Source organism: Artemia franciscana, unplaced genomic scaffold (assembly GCF_032884065.1).
Source record: "Artemia franciscana unplaced genomic scaffold, ASM3288406v1 PGA_scaffold_55, whole genome shotgun sequence".
Classification (NCBI taxonomy): domain Eukaryota; kingdom Metazoa; phylum Arthropoda; class Branchiopoda; order Anostraca; family Artemiidae; genus Artemia; species Artemia franciscana.
Window position 1 is genome coordinate 298,135 of NW_027062695.1, and position 27,446 is coordinate 325,580.

The window sequence follows — 27,446 nt, forward strand, 5'->3', positions numbered from 1 at the left end:
CACAACTAATAACATTTTCCCTGCAAGATGGAGAGGGGGGGTTCCTCCTTACAGACATTATTTCTGAAACCTTAAACTACGATTAACAAAATTATTGTCTCCAAATTTTCATTTGAGGTGCTTAGGGAAATTATGAACATGGAGGGGGGGGGGGGGGGTAGGGGACTGGTTGCTCTTAAATCACTTTGACTCTTAAAAAGGGCACTATAACTTCCAATTTCAAATCAAAAAAGCCACATTAGAAGTTTATACGACCAACCATTCCATAAGAGACTTATATGTCCACATGGTATAACTTACAACCCTATCCAAAGGGCATTGGGGGTTTATTTCACCCCTAGAGACATTAGTATATGTTCTTTAAACTATTTTTAGAAAAATTGCTATCTCATAATTTCAATCAGATGCGTTTGGCAAAAAGAGGAGTTGTTACGGGGGGGGGCTAAATACCCTCCATCCCTTTTGACGCTTAAAAAGGAACTAGAATTTCCAATTTCCAACCAAATGAGCCTCTTATAAAGTTAAACAACCATCCCTTCTATAAAACCTTAAATGCCCCACGACATAACTAACAACCCTCGCTCCTAGACTCGGGTCGTTTGCATCAACCCCAAAACCCTTGTTTTATGGTCTTTGGACTATTTTAGATAAAAATTGCTGTTTCAAAATATTTTATTCGATGTATTTCGGGACAACGCGTTGTTTTTTTTTGGGGGGGGGATGTTAAACTGCCTCTTCATCACTTTGACTCTTAATAACGGCACTAGAAATTCAGACAACCAATCCAGTGAGATTGTCCCGAAGTATATACAACCACCCCATTTATAAAAACCTCATATGCCCCCGGGGAATGACTTACAACCCTTGCCCTAAGCACAGTGGGGGTTGTCTTCCTGAAAAATAAATTTCTGGGCTTTTCAAATGCAATGAAAAAAGTTTTATCTCCAATTTTTTTATTGGATGTCTTTGGGAAAATGATGAGTGTGGGGGGGGAGTGGTTCCTCTCAAATCACTTTGACTCTTAGAAAGAGCACTATAACTTTCAATTTCAAATCAAATGAGCCCCATCTGAAGTTATGCGATCACACATTCCTTAAAAACCTTTTATGATTCCAGGCCATGATTAACAACTCCATCCCCAGGGCATTGGGGGTTGCGTCCACCCTAAAGACATTGTTTTCATTTTTTGGACGATATTGAGCAAAATCAATATCTCATAATCTTAATCAGACTCGTCTGGTGAAGACGGGGTGTCGGAAGGGGGGGGGTGCTAGCTTCCCTCCACCGCTTTTGACTTTTAAAAGGAAACTAAAAATTCTAATTTTTAACCAAAGCTTATGCAACCATCCTTTCATTAAAGCTTATTAAAATACAGGGGCATGATTTACAACCCTTGTACCTAAGCTCTGAGGTTTGTTTTAACCCCAAAAACCTTGTTATATGACATTCAGACTGTTTTTAATAAAATGGCTATCTCAAAATTTCTATTAGATACATATCGGGACAATACGATGCGTTTGTGTGTGTGAGGGGGGGGGGGGGGTGATTCTGCCCTCCAATCACTTTTGACCATTAAAAAAGGCACTAGCCCTTTTAGTTTCCAATCGGATGAGCCCTTTTTATACAAAGTGTTGGTCTAAACAAAAAGCAACAACTAAACAACAAGCTTGTTCTTTACTTAGGCAGCGCTTTTACACTGCCTATGATATTATATATATATATATATATATATATATATATATATATATATATATATATATATATATATATATATATATATATATATATATACATATATATATATATATACACACATATATATACATATATACATATATATATATATATATATATATATATATATATATATATATATATATATATATATATATATATATATATATACATATATATATATATATATATATATATATATATACATATATATATATATATACACATATATATATACATATATACATATATATATATATATATATATATATATATATATATATATATATATATATATATATATATATATATATATATATATATATATATATATAGACGTACATAAATACACACATAATTACCGTATCTTAGTATTGATAAAATAAATAAGTATAAAAAAAAACACCACCTTTTCAAATAGAGGATTCTCAAAGAAAGTTTGCAATACATTTGAGATATTTTTGTTTTCTTTTTCTTCTTCGTCTCTTTCTCTTTTTCCTTATTAGCTGGCTTTTGGTGATCTTAGCTTGTGTTTTTGGATAACTCATCTGGAAGTGGGCATGAAATATCCGGCTATCTTTCTTTATTTTTGCTCAGAGTTATAATAAAAATAAGCAGTTGTTCCTTGTATGCTTTTTCTTTTTAATTTTAATAATAAGCAATATCAAAGAAGCTGAGTTTACAGTTTATTCTACAGTTATCCATTAGGGATGGTGTATTGATAATATTTTGCTTGATATCCAACATATAAATGAACTATTTAAGCTAGAAATCTATTTTTAAAACGTAGAAGCGACTCTTAAGCGTTTAACGATGTCTATAAAGTAGAAAGTACTTACTTTCGACATCACGAGCGCTTAGATCAGCCTAAAAAAGAAAAGAATATTAAACAATTGTGTACGTTCAAAGAGAACATGCTTAAATACAGGTAATTTTATGAAAGTGGTGGGTGAATTTGTACTTCAATTCTTGTTGAATAAACCAAATCGAATCTAAATATTGTTTTCAAATTAAGTTAAAATAAATTTAAGTTGTAGACTATTAAATTATAATGTTAAAAAAAATGTATATTAACATATATTATCAAGGCTACTTATAAACCTTATATTGAGCCAAAGAATCTCATTTTTATTTCTACTAAATTTCTAGTCTCTACATAGAATCTCTGAACTTCTTACGTCTACATATGTTCCATATTAAACTGTTATGCGATTTGAAAGATCTGATGTTTTTGATGACTCTATCACTCAAATAAACCAGTCAATTATTCAATAAGCACTTGATTACAGGCCAGTGGCCTTTGGAAGGGGAGAGGAACTGATAGAAAATCTGGGTGACAATTAATTGTATAAAAACGTATTATTTTAAAGTACGAGTCAACACACGGGAAGCACATAGGAGTCCCAAACCTTTTCTGTAAAATCTGCATTTTTTTTTAATATACACTATCAACACAAGTTCAGAAATTGAACAGGATAAAAAAAAAACCAGTAAACAATTCGTTCTATCCATAATTTTGCGACAGGAAAGCTGTTTAATTTCTGTTGCAGGATGATACACGCCAAATATATAACAACTTTATATTAAGAATTTGCCTTGTTAGTCAGATTTGACAGTTTAATGTTAGTTATGTGTAACTTTTAGTAAAAATTTGTTCCAGCACCCTTTTTCTCATTTTTAACAATTTTAGCCAAAATGTTGGCATTCGAGAAGGTCGTGAACCTCTCAACCAGGACTTTCACTCAATTTTGGCTTTAAGCCAATGTTTATTTATACCTGATCAAACAGTGCGTGGTAACAAACTGTAAGTAAGGAGTGACCCGGCTCAATAGTAACTGAAACTCTAAAAAACGAAATTTTGATATCAAGAGACATCAAAAGAATTGGATTTGGATGCTGATTTTAAATATATATGTTTCATTAAGTTTAGTCCTAACCATCAAAATTTACGGATTGGGTTACGTGGAAGGATCTTTCCGTGGAGGAAAATTTCATGGGGGAAAATAATTTCTATGAAGAGGGCGCTGGATATCCCAGTGTTACTTAGAAAACGATAAGAAATTACATTTTTTTAAAACATTTTACTCAACTGAAAGTAAGGAGTAACATTAAAACTTAAAACGAACAGAAATTATTACGTATATGAGAAGGTTCATCCTCTCGTCAAAGCCTCGCTGTTTACGCTAAATAAAATAACTTAGGATCTGGAAGATGCAGTCAAATGGCATTTTAGTTAAATAATGTACTAGCATATTGAAAAAGTAAGAAAAGTAATAAGTCTGCAATTGTCCTACTTAAAGCCAGGAACGGAACCTCAACTAGTGTTACAAAAGGCGTTAAGGAGAGATGGGAAGAACCTTTTGACAAAATATAAAACAGCGACCAAGTTGCATGCAATGATATTGAAAAGAATCAGAAAATTTTACAGCATTTGTAAATGAAGGAAAAAATATTTTTTACTAAAGATCTGAAGAGAATGGGGTGGAGGAGGATAGTATGCATTGCATTGACTTCAATTGATTTTCTGCTTCAAACAGTTACTACTAGCAATAATCGTAGTAATACTATTGTTAGTGGACACAAATAAAAAAAAAATGAAAATAAAAAATTAAAAAAAAAATTGATTCGGTGGCCTGTGTTTGTGACGAAAGATTACCTGGAAGTTGGTATAGTAGAAAAATAAGAGACCAAATTCATGCGGATTCTTATTTTTCCAAATTTTTGTTTTCCGATTATATTTTTTAAAATGAATCCAAACGGAAAAGAAAAGAGCTTCTTGTGTTTTAATAATGCAAAGAAAAAAAACATCTTTCGCACATGTTAATGTGCAAAATCTATCTAGTTTTATTTAATTGGTTATATGTTTTTTTTTACTTTCTTTGAATGTTTTCTTTTATCGCTTAATCTGTTTCATACGATTATTCAATCTGTCCATGAAGGAGAAAACAAATTTACTCACATAAAATAAGGAATGATCATGTTTGTCGCATGGTTTTTTTCTCATTTGTTTCCCTTAAGCTCACTCAATGTTTTCAACGAACTTACAGACTTTGTATGTTTCATAATAAGCCAAGAGAATTAGGGTGCCTTACAGGTTCTGCATACATCATTTTTTTTGGTGACAGAACAAGAAAATATTGGGAATAGAGTCAAGGTATGAATAAAAAGCTTGACTGGCAAATACTCGGTGTTTTCATCAGATGAATTTCCTGTTAGGAGGGACTGCACCAAAACTATATTTGTGTAATTAAAAAAAGAAAAAACTGTTTATGGATTTTTTGGATTTTACATAGGTTTAATAAAACCTACACTTACTGGTCATTTCCCAAAAGTGGGGCAAGTTTCATGGCCCTCCTTGTATAATGTTGTTTTATTATGAATTTCTTTCGCAAGTAGAGGGATAATAATGGAGCTTTTGAGAAGCTTTTAATATATGTTATCCGGCATAACAATTTGTTAAAGTGTAAAAAAGCCAAATGGAAGGCTTAGAGCCTTTCTTAGAACAAAAATAAAAATTAGCTATTATATTTTGCAAACACCGATGTTTCAATAGTAGCCAGGATAGATTTATAATTTGAGAAATATATGAGGGGGGAGCTTCATTCCTCAGGCCCCCCTCTTTCTTGGCGACCCATTTGATTAACTACCTTATTCGAACACAAGCCCAGCCATAGAGCCGTATTCATTAGTATTAATACGACTTAATTTGTCTCATTTACTAATTGATGATTTCGAAAAACACTTATAGAGGGAATATGGCTTAAAGAGGAGTTATCCTGGGTTTATCATACTTGTAATTTTCATACAGTTTCAATTATCAATGTCATAATGCTTGTACTGCGAGTTTCAATTCAACGAGTCGTGGACATTAAATTTTGGTTTCAGATGCTCAGATGATGGTTTCGGTTGGTGGTTGAGTTTGCTGGTTTCAGATATATATATATATATATATATATATATATATATATATATATATATATATATATATATATATATATATATATATATATATATATATATATATATATATATATATATATATATATATATATATATATATATATATATATATATATATATATCACCATATTTGAAAATTAATCTTAAGCAGACTAAGTCACTAAGGTTAGGAATTATTGAAGATCAAAAGTTGACGTTGGGTAGCGAAAAGATACATCAAGTAGAAGTTTCAGTTACTTTGGTAGTATTATTAATAAAGACGATGGGAGCAGTGAGGATGTAAAAAGTAATATAGCAAAGGTTGAGGGTGTTTTTTCACAGTTAAAAAAAGTTTGGAAGAATAAGAAGATATGTCTGCAAATCAAGATTAGAATATTGGAAGGTGCAGTGATGACAGTGATCAGGTATGGCTCTGAAGCATGGGCGCTCCGAAAATCGGATGAAGATTTAAAAGATGTTTGCCAGAGAAATTGCCTAAGGATTGCTCTGGGTACCCGGCTGGCTGACCGTATTTCAGTCTGTAGGGCTATAATGGAAGAAAGGTTGAGAAGGCTAGGGCACGTTCTGCGGATGAAGGATGACAGATTGCCGAAGATTGTCCTTTTCAACCGACCGTGTAAGGCTAAACGGAAAGCAGGTCATCCTCTTTTGGGGTTGGAGGATTTCATAAAGAAAGATTTAAAGGAAATGGTAACTTCCTGGGAGGGTGTAAAGAGGGAGGCTTTAAATAGATTGGGATTGAGGAGGAGCGTGCGTAGCTGTGTTGACCTCAGGTGGCTTCCTGGGAGGGTGTAAAGAGGGAGGCTTTAAATAGATTGGGATTGAGGAGGAGCGTGCGTAGCTGTGTTGACCTCAGGTGGCTTGGTGCTGCGGTGAGCTGTTAGTAGTAATGGCATTAGTATTCAGTTGCCTTATGATCATCATGAAATAGTATTCGATATTTTTTTTGCCAGAAGCCTCAAGGCAAGCGATTACTTTTTATCCTTGACATTACACCTGGTCAGTAGGCCCATAAAAAGGCAAAATTGTAAATATAATTTCAGTTAATCTATCCTGTTTTGTCTCATCACTGAAAGATTTGAAACTTCGAGAGAAGTTTCTCTTAGGGGGGGCGGGTAAGGATAATTTGAACCAATGTTTGGATCTTGTGATGTCTACTTTTTGGCAGACATTGTCCCTCCTGGATCATAGGAGAATTAAATATTTTGCTCCTTCCTGAAACTTCAATCGCGCATTTACGGAAACAGTATCTTAAAAATGATTTATTTCTGCCGTACTATAGAGTCAGGACTAGAAATTCGACATTTGGAACCTTTTGTCTAGAATTAAGGTTAGTTTTCTAATCTGTGTAAAATGTGCCATATTCAAAGGTAATATTATAAAGACATTATCTATATATTCTGTTTCTGGAGTTCTGTTGGATCCATTTATTTAGAAATGTTCAAATCTAAGAAAAAAATCGTAAATAGTGCTCTCAATTGTAATGATTAAGGAAGCATTTTTTTTTCTAGGCTTGAGTGAGACAGCCAGTCAATTTAAAGTTTTCAAACAGCTATTTATCTAGAATTTCCCATTCACGGAAGGTTCATCCCAATTATACTATTTATAAATTTAATTTGACATATAAAAGTTGACATATTTTAAGCTTCGTAACTTTAGATACAGGAGCGCACAGTTGTGTGCCAGCTATGAGAGAAGGCTCTGTTGGATACTCTTTGGGTGAGGTAGGGGGGTCTGAAATCTAAAAATAATGCATTTTTAGGCCAAATTTTCTAAGATTCAGTCAGGGGTCTTTAAGACAAATTTGGAAGCAAGTTTGATCTTATCCTTATCTTCTTTCCGTTCTGAGAAATATATTTGGACGGCGTCTGAATCATGGATGCTAAGAGGTGTGCCTGATTTAGTGCAAAAATATTTTGAGTGCAACTTAAAGAATCCCATTCGTATGGAGTATATATGAGGGAGATTTGAAAACATTCCATAAGCAGAATACATGAAGAACCCCCTGGAAAACATGAAAGTTGTGACCTAAAATGCCAATTTTAACATTTTCGACTCCTTCCTCTTCTTTAAAAAAGGGGAGACTTTTCAAAGTAATTATTGTTATTTTGAAGTGCTGTTATAAAAAAAAATATTAGACTTGAGGGTAAAAAGTAGAGGTTGAGGATATGATAGTCCCTCCTATATGTAATGTTTCCAGTATATGGTATTAGAAACAAACATAAGTTAAATATACAAAAGCAGTTTTTTTTATATGAAAGTAAAGAACAAAGTTAAAACTTAAAACGAACAGAAATTATTTCATATTGGGGCTGTAATCCTTAATACTCCCATCTCTTTACTTTGTGTTTCTGACCTTTTTTTTAGTGCTTCAAAAATAGATTGTCCAATACAAGAGAAGATCGAAAATTCGAATTTTTATGTGAACATTTTATTGTTCATTTTTGCTTGAAATAGTATATGTTTAATGTGAAATATTTTGTCATGGAAACAGTAAATCAAGCCCTTACAATTATTAAACGGTTGTATTTTTGTGTACGTTGAAACTGTTTTTAGCAAAGCAATACTCGAGCTTTAGCGCAAAGAGATAAGAAGATGGAACTGTGTCCAATAATTGCCTACTCTTGAACGGACTATTGAGTTAAAACTGATCAAGTCCCTCGATTATTTCAGAAATTTTATTTGGGAACGCTATATCACCCACGCAAGAAAAAACCAAAAGGATTCTAAAATTGCCCCGCCCCCCAATAAAGAAGAATTGACGGTCCCCAACCGTAAAATTTACGGTTTAAGCCTTCGACAGAGACAAACAAACATCTTCCTACGCAAGGGATTGCTCTTTACTAAAGGATTACTCTTTAATGTTACTCTTTACTTTTGTTTTATGTTATTTTAATTGTTGCTTTTTTATATAAGGAAAACAATACAATTGGACTGGAAAAAAGTGATTTCATAGACACATCCTGCATATGTTTTTCAGTATTGTTCCTAAAATATATTATTACTACTAATACTAGTAGCTGAGGCCAATACTGCAGCACAGGCTCCTCTTCTAGTTCAATCTATCCAAAGATTCACTCGTTACCCCCTCCCGTTTACTTCTATTTTTCTTTAAATCTATTCATGTTACCTCTGCCCAATCCGCTCTATATCAACCTTCTTTTCTTTTACCTCCGGTGGTTGTAAAAAACACAATCTTTGGCATTTTGCCATCTTTTATCCGTAAAACATGACCTAGCCATTTTAATTTTTCTTTCGTTACACCCCTAGAAAGTGGGATAGAGTCACAGTTTCCCTACAGCTAATTGTTTGATATGCTGTCAGTCAAACGAGTAATTAAAACTTTTCTAAGACCACCTTTTTCCGGACTGGGAGACACACCTCCCTAGGGAGACACCGAGTAGTCTAAGGGGAGGCGCGAATATTACCCGGGATTGACAAAAAAATCAAACGAAATATCATATTATCATTCCATCATATTATGTCATACTATATCATATTGTGTGCATATTATCATGCCATGGTTTGTTCCAAACTTTTTTTTTTACTTGGGTCCTTAACTACTCTCCTATTTTTTGGTTTCCATTGCATCCACCATCATTACTATTAATACCGTGTATGTGAGGTCACTTATCCACTTTATAAATTTTCTCATTACCTAACATTAACCCTTCAACCTCATTCATGCATAGTTTAGGTGGTCTTCTTGACATAAATTTTTTAGAGCTATTCTTAAGCTTCGAACTATCAAAACCTCCAAAAATTCTTTTACTTCGCCAACATTTTTATCTAGGATGCTAAAATCATCTAGACCATGTTCTCCTATAGACTTTGCCGTGTTCCTAAGGACAAGTCTGTCAAAACAAATCCTGTAAATAGGGATAAGACACCACCCTACTAAAATCCTTATTCCACACCAGACCAGCTTCAAACCTCACTTCCAACCTTAGGAAATTTACTACAGCAATCCTATCAGATGAGTCAAATACCGGTTCACACTCTATAAAACTGAGTACAAAAGAGACCTAATGATTCGAAAAAAAAATTATTAACCCAAGAATGAAAACTTGGGCGACATATCCTCTCCCCATCATAAGACCACACTGTTCTTTTTTAAAACTTGATCTACAGCTTCTCTTTATCGCCAAATATTATGCTTCCTAGACAAATCTAGCATAAATCTCCAACACACTCTTATCATTTTTCGCATACAGAGGTTTAATTAAAGCTTTCCTAAAATTCACTAGGTACACCCTAATTTCCATAGTATTATTTACCATTCAGAGTAAATTTATCTCTGATACTAGAAAACATAATTTTGATATAAAAGTGAAGCTTGGATTTTGCAGGAATCACTGATTTCGTACTCTGTGCTATTCTAAAATGTTCATTTCAATATTGGCTAATGTATAGCAAATATGAATTGAATTTTACTGATTTGTATTGTCTAAGAGCCTAGAGCATATTTAAGAGCCTAGTCTATACATGTACACTAAGGTAGAAATTAATAATTTAATTGGTTTAAAATTCAACAAGTATACTTCTTCAGACTTTCAGTTTAGGTTTAGGAAATAACATACAAGTAAAAAAAAATTAAATATATACATTTTCGGCATTCCCTAAGGAAATAATAAAACATTAGTACTTCGTTGTCACATTGGTAAACCTTAATCGCGCTATTATGCTCTATTTCGCTTTGTTGGGACTCGTATTTATATTTCACATTTTAAATTATGACACTTAATAATGTAAAAAAAATCAAGAAAACATCTACCATGGCGGGAAAATATCCTGGTCGAAATCAGAAGAGAAACTGTTAGACCTCGGAGTGACAAGAGCTATTTCCTAGACCCTGGAACCAATGGAACCTAAAGTCGGTGCCAAAAATACGAGAGAATGCGAAGCTCTAACTGGGGATCTGTGCCATATCAAATAACAAAAATAGGATGTTATTTTGGCACCTGGCTGTATTAGCATATACGGAATTTTTCTTGATGATTAATCACAAAGCAATATGTATTATCTTGTGGGCTCATTGCAGGGATACGATCTGAGGGAGACGGGAAACACTGAGCCTCCTCAGGTTCTTAATCTTTGGGTGTAAATCTGTTGAAAATGTCTGTCTAATATAGAACTGGACGTTTTTGGTATTAGCCTGCTAATTTCAGGAATGAATGTTGAATCTATCCCTCTGTCATAAAATTCATTTGTTTCAGAACTATAGGCCGTATAGTTCCATCGTCATAAGACTGAAAATGCACAAAAGTATGTTAAAAAGCTTTAATTTGGATAAACAGAAGGATTTTCTGTGTCTTGTTTCAGAACCACCAATGACGTTTTACTCTTAAAAAGGGCAGTTGAAATTCCCATTTCCAATTGAACGAGCCCACTCCATAGTTTATAGTACCATCCCTTCCTTATGAAGTACCTCCAGAAATAAGAGCATGTAAGGAGCAATGTATTTTTTTCTTTTTTCAGACCATAAGACTATTAAGACTTATGGTCTTTATACTATAGACGATTTTTTAGGTATAAAAGGAGTTATATCCTCCCTACGCCAATCATTTGCACAAATATATCCAATCAAAATCTTGGGATAGACATCCTGTTCAGCTTAGTGGAAAAGTCCAGTAATTATGCTTTGAAGATTAAACCTCCCCCAGAGCCCTCAGGGCAGGGGTTGTAAGTTGTGCAACGCGGGTATATAAGGTTTTTATGGGAATAGTGGTTGTATTAACATTTGAAAGGGCTCATTGGATTGAAAATTGAAAGCTCTAGTGCCCTTTTTGATAGTCAGAATTGATTTGAAGCCATCCAGTCCATCCCCCCCCTCGGCCATAATTTTCCCAAACACATCCTATCAAAATTTTAAAATAGCCATTTTGTTCAGCGTAGTTGAAAGGTCTGGAAATTATGTCTTTCAGAATGAACTCCCCACAGCCCTCAGGGTAAGGGTTGTAAGTTACGCCTTGAGGTCATATAAGGTTCTTATAGAAAGGTTGGTCGTATAAACCTCAGAGAGGACTCATTGAACTTCAATTAGAAGTTCTTGAGCCTCTTTTAAGGGTCAAAATGATCGAAGGACAGCAACCCTCCTTCCCCCCACGTCGGATTTTGCAAAAATACATCTGATAGAAATTTTGAGATGGCAGTTTTCTCAAAACAAAACAAAAATAGCCCAAAGTGTTCCCCTTGATGGGCACGGCGTCCACTGACAGCGGGTGGCCATAGGCAAGATCCCGGTAGCGGGCGTAGGGCCAAGTAAATAATTAAAAAACAACTTATTCAATTTTTATATACACACAAAAAAAGACTCATATTCAACAACTTTACCTTGCTAGGATCATATAAAGACACTGGTGAGATGAAAAAAGGACCCTCTCCCACCGAAGAATATAAAAATGTTAATGAATCCCCATAAGACCCGCCATATATTGAATTTTTATTAGACCAAAACGATGTGTATATTCTACATATACATCTCTGTCCTAAGTGAGATAGTGTCCGTGAGTTGGCACCTTTAACTTTCTGCAAACCCATACACTTTATCCGATATGGATGACGTGGCATTTTTTCCACTCGAACTTAGTTAGTTTTCAATTTTAAAGAGCCTATTACCATGACTTTCACTCTTGGATTGAGATAAATTCCCGAACAGTTTCTATAAGCACTCATATCAAAATTCTATATTACATAGTGTCTAGGCATCCCCTTGTAGACTCTTTTCATATCTTGTTGATGTGTTTACAGACCAATTGAAATCTTGTTGATGTGGCAGACCTGCAAACACACCATTGAAAATTGAGTCGCCCCCCCTCTCGGAAAATAAAAATTATAATTTTTTGGACCTGGTGCTTAACTAGCTTTGTGTAAATGGACTCATCCCGATAGTTAAAGTCCATTCAAGAGCTAATATGCAAAATTTTGTAAATCTTCTAATAAACTTTCAGTTTTAACTTAGAAAAAGGTAATCGGTATCGCCCTAAAAGCGCCCAAAGTCCCATACTGTGCCCTCCTTGAACAGTTTGGCCTAGGTTCCCTTGCTAGCCGTCGACAAAAACTGTCTCTTGCTTTGATACAAGGGTGTTGAACAGTACATCCCATCGATCCATACTGCCCCCTGATTTCAAGCCACATCGAGAAAGACCAGCAAGAGCAATAACAGAAGCTGTACCTCGTATACAGCCAATCAATGTATCTCGAAACTGATATTTGAAAAGCTTTCTTCCCTCGTTTGTAAAGTTTTTAATGTTACTGCTAGTAAGCAAGAAAGCTACAGCATTAGTTCGGTAGTTATATAGCTACATTATATTTTACTGATTTTAAACGGACATACTGATTATAGTGTACTGATTTTAAGTGGACAATTGTATTGATTTTGAATTATCACACATGGCTTGTCTGCTGCGTTAGTTTATTAGGAATATTTGATTATGTTTTGACTAGTCAGTTATTGTTTACTGATTTTAACTGGATGACTAGAATTATTTTAAATTATTTCATAAGTGTTTACTTAGATTGTATATATATACATAAATATATAATATATATATATATATATATATGTATATATATATATATATATATATATATATATATATATACTAGCTGTTGGGGTGGCGCTTCGCGCCACCCCAACACCTAGTTGGTGGGGCGCTTCGCGCCCCCCCAAGCCCCCCCGCGCGCGTAAGTCATTACGCGCCATATTAGTTACGCGCCATTGTAGTTGTGTCCCTGTGTCCCACCTGTGAATAGAGATAGATATAAATATATGTTTTTAACTACGTAAAACATGCGAATATACAACATTCTTCGCTGTCCCATTGTCTGTGCATATAAATAGATTGTCAGGTTTACTGACTCTTGAACATGCAACATATAATTGTCCATGGGAAAAACAATCCGTATTCAGATCTATACCTCATTATTCTAATGATGTGTCCCTGTGTCCCGGTCGTCATTTATATTCCCTGTGTCCCGGTCGTCATTTGTGTCTCGGTGTCCCAGTTTGTAATTTCTCTTTGAGTGTCCCGGTCGTCATTTATATTTCCTGTTTCCTGGTGTCCCGGTCGTCATTTGTGTCCCGGTGTCCCGGTCTGTAATTTCTATTCGAACAATCCCTGTGTCCCGGTCGTCATTTATATATCCCGCCTGTGCCCCCGGCGTCCCCGTTGTAGTTGTGTCCCTGTGTCCCGGTCGTCATTTATATTCCCTGTGTCCCGGTCGTGATTTGTGTCCGGGTGTCCCAGTCTGTAATTTCTCTTTGAGGTTCCCGGTCGTCACTTATATTTTCTCTGTCTCGGTCGTCATTTGTGTCCCGGTCTGTAATTTCTCTTTGAGTGTTTTTTCTTTTTAGTTTTTTACCTTTTTCTTTTTTCAGTTTTCTTTTTCTTCTTTATTTTTCAGCGTCACTATGAAGTACATATCGACGAACCTTTGTTTTTTTAACTTAAATCTGGTAGGCATTGATGACCTTATCCAAGTCAAAATCCCAAACCCAATCATCATCGCTATCATTTTCAGTTTTGATATGTTTTGACTCTCGCTGTCCAGGTGGATTTTCATCTAACTGCGCGGTTTTGCGTTCAAATACCGTTAATGACGTCACCGTCAAAGCAAAAATGACGACAACTAATTTCATGACGTCAGTCAACACAGAAACATGACGTCACCTGATCCACAGACAGACAGACAGACAACTTATTTTTATATATATAGATATATATATATATATATATATATATATATATATATATATATATATATATATATATATATATATATATATATATATATATATATATATATATATATGTTTTTAACTACGTAAAACTTGCGAATAACATTCTTTGCTGCCCCATCGTCTGTGCATATAAATAGATTGTCAGGTTTACCGACTCTTGAACATGCAACGCATAATGGTCCATGGGAAAACAATCCGTATTCAGATCTATACCTCATGATTCTATTGATTGCCCTTGAGCTTTGTTGATGGTGATTGCTAATCGACCATTTCCTTTGTTGCCGTCGTCATTTATATATCCCCCTGTGCCCCCCGGCGTCCCCGTTGTAGTTGTGTCCCTGTGTCCGGGTCGTCATTTATATTCCCTGTGTCCCCGTCGTCATTTGTGTCCCGGTGTCCCAGTCTGTGATTTCTATTTGAGTGTCCCGGGCGTCATTTATATTCGTCAGGATATTGTAGGGCATCGTAGCATCGATGAGTTTAAGCAATTCTTGTCAACTGATTGTTTCGCCTTTAAAGAATATTATCTCGAGGTAAAAACTGATTGCTGTCCCATTGTCTGTGCATATAAATAGATTGTCAGGTTTACCGACTCTTGAACATGCAACATATAATGGTCCATGGGAAAACAATCCGTATTCAGATCTATACCTCATGATTCTAATGATTGCCCTTGAGCTTTGTTGATGGTGATTGCTAATCGACCATTCCCTGAGTCGTCATCGTCATTTATATATCCCCCTGTGCACCCCGGCGTCCCCTTAATAGTTATGTCCCTGTGTCCCGGTCGTCATTTATATTCCCTGTGTCCCGGTCGTCATTTGTGTCCCGGTGTTCCAGTCTGTGATTTCTCTTTGAGTGTCCCGGGCGTCATTTATATTCCTTGTGTCCCGGTGTCCCGGTCGTCATTTATATCCCCCTGTGCCCCCCGGCGTCTCCATTGTAGTTGTGTCCCTGTGTCCCGGTCGTCATTTATATTCCCTGTGTCCCGGTCGTCATTTGTATCCCGGTGTCCCGGTCTGTATATACATTCGTTTTTTAGTTTTGTTTTTCTCCTTTATTTTTTTCCTTTTTTCTTTTTTTTCTTTTTTAGTTTATTTAGATTTTTAGATTTTTTAGTTTTTTTATTAGTTTTTAGTTTTTTTGTAGTTTTTACCATTTTTTTAGTTTTTTTAGTTTTTTTTTTTACTTATGTCCTGGTCGTCATTTATACTCCCTGTGTCCCGGTCGTCATTTGTGTCTCGGTGCTTTGTTGATTGCTAATTTATATTATATTTATATTTATATTTTTTATATTTATTAATATTTTTTTAGTTTTCTTTTTCTCTTATTTTTCAGTTTTTTCCTTTTTTTTAGTTTTTTCTTTTTTAGTTTTTAGTTTTTTTTTGTTTTTTACCTTTTTTTAGTTTTTTTAGTTTTTTTAGTTTTTTAGCTTTTTTAGTTTTTTTATTAGTTTTTAGTTTGTTTTTTTTAGTTTTTGCCTTTTTTTAGTTTTTTCAGTTTTTTTTAGTTTTTAGTTTTTTACCTTTTTTTAGTTTTTTAGCTTTTTAAGTTTTTTTTCTTTTTAGTTTTTTTTGTAGTTTTTACCTTTTTTAGTTTTTTTTCTTCTTTTGTATTAGTGTGAAATAATTCAGACGTCATATGCGGACAAACACGACGTCACTCGACAGACAGACAGACAGACATAACCCACAAACAACTTATTTTTATATATATTTATTCATATTTTTTTAGTTTTCTTTTTCTCTTTTATTTTTCAGTTTTTTCCTTTTTTTTAGTTTTTTTCTTTTTTAGTTTTTAGTTTTTTTTAGTTTTTTACCTTTTTTTAGTTTTTTTTAGTTTTTTTAGTTTTTTAGCTTTTTTAGTTTTTTTATTAGTTTTTATTTTTTTTGTAGTTTTTGCTTTTTTTATTTTTTTCAGTTTTTTTTTAGTTATTAGATTTTTACCTTTTTTTAGTTTTTTTTTAGTTTTTTAGCTTTTTTAGTTTTTTTTTTCTTTTTAGTTTTTTTTGTAATTTTTACCTTTTTTAGTTTTTTTCTTCTTTTGTATTAGTGTGAAATAATTCAGACGTCATATGCGAACAAACATGACGTCACCTGATCCATCCACAGACAGACAGACAACTTATTTTTATATACTAGCTGTTGGGGTGGCGCTTCGCGCCACCCCAACACCTAGTTGGTGGGGGCGCTTCGCGCCCCCCCCAAGCCCCCCCGCGCGCGTAAGTCGTTACGCGCCATAATAGTTACGCGCCATTGTAGTTGTGTCCCTATGTCCCACCTGTGAATATAGATAGATATATATATATATATATATATATATATATATATATATATATATATATATATATATATATATATATATATATATATATATATATATATATATATATATATATATATATATATATATATATATATATATATATATATATATATATATATATATATATATATATATATATATATATATATATATATATATATATATATATATATATATATATATATATATATATATGGTTTTAACTACGTAAAACTTGCGAATATACAACATTCTTTGCTGTCCCATTGTCTTTGCATATAAATAGATTGTCAGGTTTACCGACTCTTGAACATGCAACATATAATGGTCCATGGGAAAACAATCTGTATTCAGATCTATACCTCATGATTCTAATGATTGCCCTTGAGCTTTGTTGATGGTGATTGCTAATCGACCATTCCCTGTCCCGGTGTCCCGGTCGTCATTTACATCCCCCTGTTTCCCCCGGTGTCCCCGTTGTAGTTGTGTCCCTGTGTCCCGGTCGTCATTTATATTCCCTGTGTCCCGGTCGTCATTTGTATCCCGGTGTCCCGGTCTGTATATACATTCGTTTTTTAGTTTTGTTTTTCTCCTTTATTTTTTTCCTTTTTTTTTCTTTTTTAGCTTATTTAGATTTTTAGATTTTTTAGTTTTTTTATTAGTTTTTAGTTTTTTTTTCTTTTTAGTTTTTTTGTCCCGGTCGTCATTTATATCCCCCTGTTTCCCCCGGTGTCCCCGTTGTAGTTGTGTCCCTGTGTCCCGGTCGTCATTTATATTCCCTGTGTCCCGGTCGTCATTTGTATCCCGGTGTACCGGTCTGTATATACATTCGTTTTTTAGTTTTGTTTTTCTCCTTTATTTTTTTCCTTTTTTTTCTTTTTTAGTTTATTTAGATTTTTAGATTTTTTAGTTTTTTTATTAGTTTTTAGTTTTTTTTCTTTTTAGTTTTTTTGTAGTTTTTACCTTCTTTTTAGTTTTGTTAATTTTTTTTTTACTTATGTCCTGGTCGTCATTTATACTCCCTGTGTCCCGGTGCTTTGTTGATTGCTAATCGAACATTCCTTTTGTCCTGGTCGCTTTCTCTTTGAGTGTCGTCATTTATTTTTTTCTTTTTTGGTTCTTTTAGTTTTTACCTTTTTTAGTTTTTTATAGTTTTTTAAATGAAATTTTTTTTTAGTTTTTTCCTTTTTTTCTTTTTAGTTTTTTATTGGTTTTTACCTTTATGTTAGCTTATTTTTCAGTTTTTTCCTTTTTTTTTAGTTTTTTTTTATTTTTTATTTTTTTTAGTTTTTTACCTTTTTTTAGTTTTTTTAGTTTTTTTAGTTTTTTTAGTTTTTTAGCTTTTTTACTTTTTTTATTAGTTTTTAGTTTTTTTGTAGTTTTTGCCTTTTTTTAGTTTTTTTCAGTTTTTTTTTAGTTTTTTATTGGTTTTTACCTTTATTTTAGCTTATTTTTCAGTTTTTTCCTTTTTTTTAGTTTTTTTTTTAGTTTTTAGTTTTTTTAGTTTTTTACCTTTTTTTAGTTTTTTTAGTTTTTTTAGTTTTTTAGCTTTTTTATTTTTGTTATTAGTTTTTAGTTTTTTTTGTAGTTTTTGCCTTTTTTTAGTTTTTTTAGTTTTTTAGCTTTTTTATTTTTTTTATTAGTTTTTAGTTTTTTTGTAGTTTTTGCCTTTTTTTAGTTTTTTTAGTTTTTTAGCTTTTTTATTAGTTTTTAGTTTTTTTTGTAGTTTTTGCCTTTTTTTAGTTTTTTCAGTTTTGACGTCACCTGATCCAGTTTTTTCAGGTGACGTCACCTGATCCATCCACAGACAGACAACTTATTTTTATATATATAGATAGATAGATAGATAGATATAGAAGATATATATACTGTCTGTGGATCAGGTGACGTCATGTTTCTGTGTCGACTGACGTCATGAAGTTAGTTGCCGTCATTTTTGCTATGACGGTGACGTCATTAAAGATATTTAAGACATATATGTAACAGTAAGACATAATATTTAAGACATATCACGTAAAAATCTATTAATGTTTAAGTTTACAATGACTGATGAACTTACAATGGCAAAAGCCGATGAAGATGCTCAAAGAGTCTATGCAAAAAAACTTGCTGCTGATAGAGAAAGTCAGAAAAGAAAGCGTGCCGAGGAATCAAAAGAACAGCAAGGAAACAGGCTTGAGGCTAAAGAACACTGAACCGCGCAGTTAGATGAAGATCCACCTGGACAGCGAGAGTCAAGACATATCAAAACTGAAAATGATAGCGATGATGATTGGGTTTGGGATTTTGACTTGGATAAGGTCATCAATGCCTACCAGATTTTAGTTAAAAAAACAAAGGTTCGGCGATATGTATTTCATAGTGAAGCTGAAAAATAAAGAAGAAAAAGAAAACTGAAAAAAGAAAAAATGTAAAAAACTAAAAACTACTAAAAAGAAAAAACACTCAAAGAGAAATTACAGACCGGGACACAAATGACGACCGGGACAGAGGGAATATAAATAACGACCGGGACACTAAAAGAGAAATTACAGACTGGGATACCGGGACACAAATGACGACCGGGACACAGGGAATAAGGTCCGAGAGGCTCCAGGTTTGAACCTTGGCTTTAGCATTAATACAAAAGAAGAAAAAAACTAAAAAAGGTAAAAACTACAAAGAAACTAAAAAGAATATATATATATATATATATATATATATATATATATATATATTATATATATATATATATATATGTATCTTCTTTATATATAAAAATAAGTTATCTGTCTGTGTAACGATGACTCTGGTCAATTATTTTCAGATCAATTGCTGGCAATTGGAAACGGAAAGCTCCCAGTAGTGGGAAAGCCAAGAATGTTGTATATTCGCAATTTTTACGTAGTTTGAAACACATATATAAATCTATCTATAGTCACAGGTGGGACACAGGGACACAACTACAATGGCGCGTAACTAATATGGCGCGTAACAACTTACGCGCGCGGGGGGGCACGAAGCGCCCCACCAACTAGGTGTTGGGGTAGCGCTTCAAAGGTTCGGCGATATGTATTTCATAGTGAAGCTGAAAAATAAAGAAGAAAAAGAAAACTGAAAAAAGAAAAAATGTGAAAAACTAAAAAATACTAAAAAGAAAAAACACTCAAAGAGAAATGACAGACCGGGACAGAGGGAATATAAATAACGACCGGGACACTCAAAGAGAAATTACAGACTGGGATACCGGGACACAAATGACGACCGGGACACAGGGAATATAAATGACGACCAGGACACAGGTATTTAAAAATATCGTTCAAAGACAAATTTTTAATTGTGAGAAGACCGTTGAAAGAGAAATTTCTAATTGTAAAATGACTGAAGAACCTACAATGGCAACACCCGAGGAATCTGCTTAAAACGAATGTATTCAAGCCGAAGTAGCTGAGTTGGTAAAGCGTTATGTTTCAGGTTCTAGGTCCGAGAGGCTCCAGGTTTGAACCTTGGCTTTAGCATTGGTTGGCTTTAGCAATACAAAAGAAGAAAAAAACTAAAAAAGGTAAAAACTACAAAAAAAACTAAAAAGAGAATATATATATATATATATATATATATATATATATATATATATATATATATATATATATATATATATATATATATATATATATATATCTTCTATATATATAAAAATAAGTTGTCTGTCTGTGTAACGATGACTCTGGTCAAACATTTTCAGATCAATTGACGGCAATTGGAAACGTTAAGCTCCCAGTAGTGGGAAAGCCAAGAATGTTGTATATTAGCAATTTTTACGTAGTTTGAAACACATATATAAATCTATCTATATTCACAGGTGGGACACAGGGACACAACTACAATAGCGCGTAACTAATATGGCGCGTAACGACTTACGCGCGCGCGGGGGCTTGGGGGGGGCGAAGCCCCCCACCAACTAGGTGTTGGGGTGGCGCGAAGCGCCACCCCAACAGCTAGTATATATATATATATATATATATATATATATATATATATATATATATATATATATATATATATATATATATATTTATGTTTTGACGACTAAACGAGGTGGGATCATGTCATAAAGAAAGATTTAAAGGAAATGGGAACTTCCTGGGAGCGTGTAAAGAGGGAGAATTTGAATAGATTGGCATGGAGGAGGAGCGTGCATAGCTTTATTGGCCTCAGGTGGCTTGGTCCTGGGGTGAGTGGTTAGCAGTAGTAATATAGTAGTTATAAGATAAATATTAATCAAGAAAGATTCCTAAGATATTGACATGCCCTTTGATATACTAATAGAGCCCTTGGATATTTGAGTTTTCGATAGTTGAACATAAGCTTGAGACACACGAGAAGAAAAAAAATAGATCTAGGAACAACTAGTAAAATAAAGTTAAAATCAAACCAAAGTAAAACTCTCTCAGACAGTTCCACTAGCACTGTACGAAACTCGGTCTCCATTCTTATGGAAATAACAAAGGTACTATCATCAGCAAAATCAACAAGAGCATACAAAGAAAGTAAACTATGATTGTGGGCATAGTAAAATCTAGGATTACGTCAATAAGACGGTATCAATACTAAGAGTTTTCATTTCTAACTGCGACCCAAATGTAGGACTTTCAGGGAGATTTATTACGACGTATTCCGTATCCTTGGAATCAAAACTATGGCGGTAACCTCTCTTGGTTTCTGTAAAATACCGAGAATCAGAATTCTTTACACAAACTTAGTCAGAAACAATGTTGCAAACGCCAAGGAACACGAATTAGGTGAACAAAAAATCGACATCTATCTGCTGCGAAAATTAAGAACCTTAATTTTCAGCAAAAGCAGTGAAGCATCACCTAAAGTTGAAATCAAAGGCGTGTCCCCTACTTACCCACTAGCTGCAGTCAATATTAAACCACGCTTTATTGATTAGGATTAATTAGAATGGATTAATTAGGATTTCCTACGGGAGGATTTCAAAGGAAGACTGTGAACATGCTTCTTGAATTACTAATTTGGCACAACACATTTTGCCTGGTTATTTAACCAGGATTCTCTTAGAGAGAACTTGAAATATTTGGCCTTGGTCATTCATTACACTGGTATCCTGGAAAAATTGGAAACCTTTCCCGAAACAAAAATAGACAAGACGAAGAAACACACTATGTCGTCAGAGAAATTTTGTTGCGTGTCAAGTGAACCTTCGGGAAACGGAGGAAACTTTAAAAGCAAATTTCCATAATTTTTCTTTTCTATAATTACTTTCCACTTGTTATTTCTGACGTGACTGGGACAATGTTGCATGGGGAAAGTATAGATTTGCATTGAAATAATAAACGCATTTCCGGAGCTGGATTTCTTGATTTTCGATTATGGATAATTGCCTGCCAATAATCCCTAAAGGGGCCCCAGCAAGACAAATCTTATTGCCAGTAATTCAGCTCGCTATAACAAAATTTACTCCCAGAGTTTCTAATTGAAAGATCTATCGATTTATTATTTTTATCAAAATTATGTGATATTCATCGGGCCTAAAAAAACATCGGCCATAACAAACACATAGATTAAATAACGTTATTTTTTTGCGATGGGGAGTTTTGTATATGTCAGATCTTTCTTCTTTTTTTTATCCAGAGTAAAAAGATCAGAAATTGGTGACAACTAGTGTAAACGAATTTTTTTTTATATAGGAACATTGTTCATCAAAAGCGCGGTAGGACAATACATTAAAAATATAAAATTAAAAAAGAAAATTAAGTAAGGTGGCACAAGACCCTTAAGGTCCAACTGGCGGTGCTAATCTCGGTTTCGTGGCCCTTCAGCCAGGAAGTGTAATAGGGGGTCGGGGCCAACCATCCTCTGCTCTCGCACAACTTTCCTGCTTACCTTTCCCAGATTTCTCCAGGTACCCATTTTAGAGCTGGGTGGACTCAGGCTGAGCTAACAGAGTCACGCCAATGACCCCCGTCCTAAACCAAATTATCGGCCAAGCCTGGACATGAAATCGTGCCCCATGGATAGAGAATTCTCAAACCAGTGCACCAGTCACTTAGCCAGGACGGTTCCAAATATAAAATTGTATACTAATAAAAAAAAATATTTGCATAAAGTCTTTGTTAGTATGCTAAATATGTTCTTATTAATATACCAAAGACGGTTTTTGTCTAATATTATTAATACTAAGTTATAGGCAAATTTGTTTTTAAATACGTGAAGCAAAACAAGGTTGACTGGGTGAAAGACAAATATAATTCCTTTTTATGGCACTTGGTATTAACCAAGTGACATATAGCGATCGCAAATTCTGTCGGTCGGTCTGTCTGTCGGTCTGTCTGTCTGTCCCGGTTTTGCTAGTTTAGGCACTTTCAGATAAGCTAGGACGATGAAATTTGGTTGGTGTATTAGAGAACACACTAGATGAAATTAATATTAGTCGTTTCCCTGATTCGACCATCTGGGGGGAATGGGGGGGGCGGTTAATTCGGAAAAATTAGAAAAAATGAGGTATTTTTAACTGACGAACGGGTGATCGAATCCTAATGAAATTTGTTGTTTAGAAGGATATCATGTCTCAGAGCTTTCATTCTAAATCCTGACTGGATCCGGTGACATTGGGGGGAGTTGGAGGGTGAAACCTAAAACTTCAAAAACGCTTAGAGTGGAGGGATCGGGATGAAACTTGGTGGAAAGAGTAAGCACAAATCCTAGAACCGTGATTGACATAGCTGGAATGGATCCGCTCTCTTTGGGGGAGTTGGGGGGAGGGTTGATTCTGAAAAATTAGAAAAAATGAAGTGTTTTTGACTTACGAAGGATTGATCGGATCTTAATAAAATTTCGTATTTGGAAGAACCTCCTAAATCGGATCTCTTATTTTAAATCCCGACCGGATCCAGTGTCATTGGGGGAGTTGGGGGGACCGAAAATCTTGGAAAAGGCTTAGAGTAGAGGGATCGGGATGAAACTTGGTGGGGAAAATAAGCGCAAATCCTGCATACCTGATTGACATAACTGGAACGTATCTGCTCTCATTGGGGGAGTTGGGGAGAGGGTTATTCTGAAAAATTAGAGAAAAAATGAGGTATCCTTAACTTGCGAAAGTGTGATTGAATCCTAATGAAATTTCATATTTAGAAGGACCTCGTAACTCAAATCTCTTGTTTTAATTCTAGACCGGATCCTGTGTCATTGGGGGAGTTGGGGGGGAACCGGAAATCTTGGAAAACGCTTAGAGTGGAGAGATCAGGATGAAACTTGGTGGCAAAAATAAGCAAGAGTCCAAGATACGTGACTGAAATAACCGAAACGGATCCACTCTCTATGGGGGAGTTGGGGGTGGGGGTTGGTAATGGAGAACAATTAGAAAATATGAGGCATTTGTAACTTACGAACTGGTGATCAGATCCTAATGAAATTTGATATTAGAAGGATCTTGTGCTTCGGAGCTCTTACTTTAAATCACGACCAGATCCGGTGACATTGGGGGGAGCTGGAGGGGTAAACTGGAAATCTTGTAAAACGTGAAAGTTGAGGTTTCTTTTTCTTACGAATGGGTGATCGGATCTTAATGAAACTTGATATATAGAAAGATCTTATGTTTCAGATGCTCCATTTTCTTTTTGAATAGGACCCAGGGACATAAGGGGCTGGAGGGGGAAACAGAAATCTTGGAAACTGGAAATCTTGGAAAACACTTACAGCGGAGAGATCGGGATGAAACTTGATGGGAAGGATAAGCAAATGCTCTAGATACGTGACTGGCATAATTGGAACGTATCCGTTCTTTTTTGAGGAGTTAGAGGGGGGTTGTTAATTCGAAAAATTAGAAAAATTCGGGTATTTTTAACTTAAGACCGGTTGACCAGATCTTAATGAAATTTGATATTTAGAAGAAACTCATGTCTCAGAGCTCTTATTTTAAATCCCGACAAGATCTGGTGACATTGGGGGAGTTGGCGAGGAAAACCAAAAATCGTGGAAAACACAGAGTGGAGAGGTCGGGATGAAACTTGATGGGTAGAATAGGCAAATGTCGGTAGATACGTGATTGATGGAACTAGACTGGATCCGCTCTCTTTGGGGGAGTTAGGGGGGTCAGTGCTTTGGCGAGTTTGGTGCTTCTGGATGTGCTAGGACGAAGAAAATCGGTAGGCGTGTCAGGGACCTGCGCAAATTGACTTGATAAAGTTTTTTTTCCGTTTCGACCATCTGGACGGATTGAAAGGAGAGGAAAAATTAGAAAAAATTAGGTTTTTTTAACTTACGATTGGGAGATCGGATCTTAATGAATCTTGATATTTAGAAGGACCTTGTGTCTTAGAGCTATTATTTTAAATACCAACCGGCATTAAGCCTCTGATTTTCGTTTTAAATCAATCTATTGATTCTTAGAATTTCGCTAGAGCTCATGCCATATGAGCTCTTGGCTCTTCCGACCTCGTCACAAGTGCCATATGAGCTCTTAGCTCATGTTTTTTAATGCTGCACGCCAGTAATTTAGCCAGGACGGCTCCAAATATAAAACTGTATCCATATTAATAAAAAACAAATCACTTTTATAGATTCTTTGTTAGTATGCTAAATATGTTCTCATTAATATACCAAAGACGGTTTTTTCTAATATTATTTATTTTAAGTTATAGGCAAATTTGTTTTTAAATACGTGAAGCAGAACAAGGTTGACTGAGTGAAAGACAAATGTAGTTGTTTTTTTCTTAATGTTGCGCGCCATTAACTTAGCCAGGTCGGCTCCAAATATAAAATTGTACCGATATTAATAAAAAATTCTTTGTCTTGATTTCTATGATTTGATCTGGATTGCTATGGATTGGTCTCTTGATTTCTATGGTTTGTTCTGGATTTCTAGTATTGACCGCTTCATTTTTGCGAGTTTGTTCTAGATTTCTACATTTTGACCCCTCGATTCCTTCAGTTTGGTCGTGCTTTTTAGAGGTTGAGCTTGATTTCTTATGTTTGGTCTCGATTCTAATGAATTCATTTAATATCTAGGATTTATTCATGATTTGTATGTATTGGTCTTGATTTCTAAGGATTTTTCTGGATTTCTACATGTTGATCACTTCAATTTTAATACTTTTTCAAGATTTCAATGCATTGGTTATGATTTCTGTGGTGTTGCTCCGGATTTCTACATACTAACCTCTTGATTTCTTCAGATTGGTCTTGGTTTTTAGAGGTTAACCTTGATTTTTACAGATTTGCCTTAATCTTTATGAATTCGTTGGGAATTCATATATTGGTCTAGAGGTTCTGATTTCTATGGTTTGGTCTGGATTTCTATAAATTAGTCCTGATTTCTTTAGTTTTGTTTTGATTTTTAGCGTTTGGTCTAGATGTCTAAGTATAGGAATCCATTTTTAAGGACTCTTCTGGATTTCTTGATATTGATCTCTTGATTTTTGTGAGCTCTTCTGGATTTATGTGAGTTGTTCATGATTTCTATGGGTTTGCTCTATATTTCAAGATAATAATCACTTCATTTCTTCAGTTTTGTCTTTATTTTTGGAGGTTGGCTTTGATTTCTTCGGTTTGGTCTTGATTCTTATGAATTCGTCTAGATTTCTATGGTCTGGTCATGATTTGTATGTGTTGATCTTAATATTTAGATGTTGCTCAGGATGTTTTGGTTTTGTCTTTATTTTAGATGTTGACTTTGTTTTTAGAGTTTGGTATCGGTTTTTTCGGTTTGGTCTGGGTTTCTATTCACTGGTTACAAGTTATAAAGTTTGTCTTTGATTTCTATATATTGATTTTGACTTTAGTGTTGTTCTAGATTTCACCATATTAATCTCTTAGTTGTTTCTGATTGGTCTTGATGTCTATGGTTTGGTCTGAATTTCTACGGCTGACCCTGATTTTTATGAGTTCATGAGGATCCCTATGCATTTGTTATGCTTTCTATGTGTTGGTCTTGATTTTAGATGTTGTCTCCGATTTCTGCCGTTTACTCGTGATTTCTACGAGTTTGCCTGGATTTCTATGGCTTGGTCTTGATATATGTGGTTAGATTTGGGTTTCTACATGTTTTGGTTAGAAGGAAAAGTTTTATTCAAAAAAATGTTTTAAATTTAATGTCCTTTTTAGCATTGAAGTGGAACTTCTTACGAAATAACTGGAAAATAACGGCAAGGGGGTGGGGTAGGAAATGTCAAGAAACCTCGCAATCTAACGATTAAATGGCAAGTTTCCGCTGTTCAAATAAATACAATGGTCTTGTTTAGTTTATAAAGTTATTTTTACGGGGAATATGTTGAAAACCCTTAGGTTTGGTAATGTCTATGACAGGGATGCCACAAGCCAGTCAAATATCACCATGGTGGCGGGAATTGTCAATAGTCATCGGAAGAAACGCAATTGGGGATTTTTCATTAATTTTAAATGATTGACTCTAGCGTAAACGGATATTTTTGTAGGAAACGTTTGAAAAACCCCTAATTGTGATAATCTGCGCTGAGTGGTGTTATGTGATATTCCGTAGTTTACCACAGTGGTGTGAATTGCTATGGGGGCGTTAAGTTTGGGGGTTGGATCAATTAAACATGAACCATTGTGTTTAGTTCAAGATTTTCAACAAGAAAATATCTGGAAAATTTCTGAGGAAGGATAAGGTGGTGTCAGAGGGTATCAGGAGACCAATCATAGTCTAATATGGTGGTATGAATTGCCATGGTGAGCCTCGTTCAGGATG

General features: G+C 34.5%; 1 protein-coding gene across 2 annotated transcripts in view; it reads right to left on the reverse strand.

Annotated features, from left to right (window-relative positions):
* Window positions 1-10,594, reverse strand: part of LOC136041996 (myosin light chain 1-like) — a 37,403-nt gene extending 26,809 nt beyond the window's left edge. For both annotated transcript variants that reach the window (XM_065726823.1, XM_065726824.1), the window contains exons 1-2: window positions 10,469-10,594; window positions 2,574-2,601 (exon numbers count right to left, since the gene is read on the reverse strand). In XM_065726823.1, the coding sequence (XP_065582895.1) occupies window positions 2,574-2,601; window positions 10,469-10,471 (31 nt within the window). In that variant the 5' untranslated portion in view covers window positions 10,472-10,594. The remainder of the gene's footprint in view (window positions 1-2,573; window positions 2,602-10,468) is intronic.
* Window positions 10,595-27,446: the final 16,852 nt, after the last annotated feature.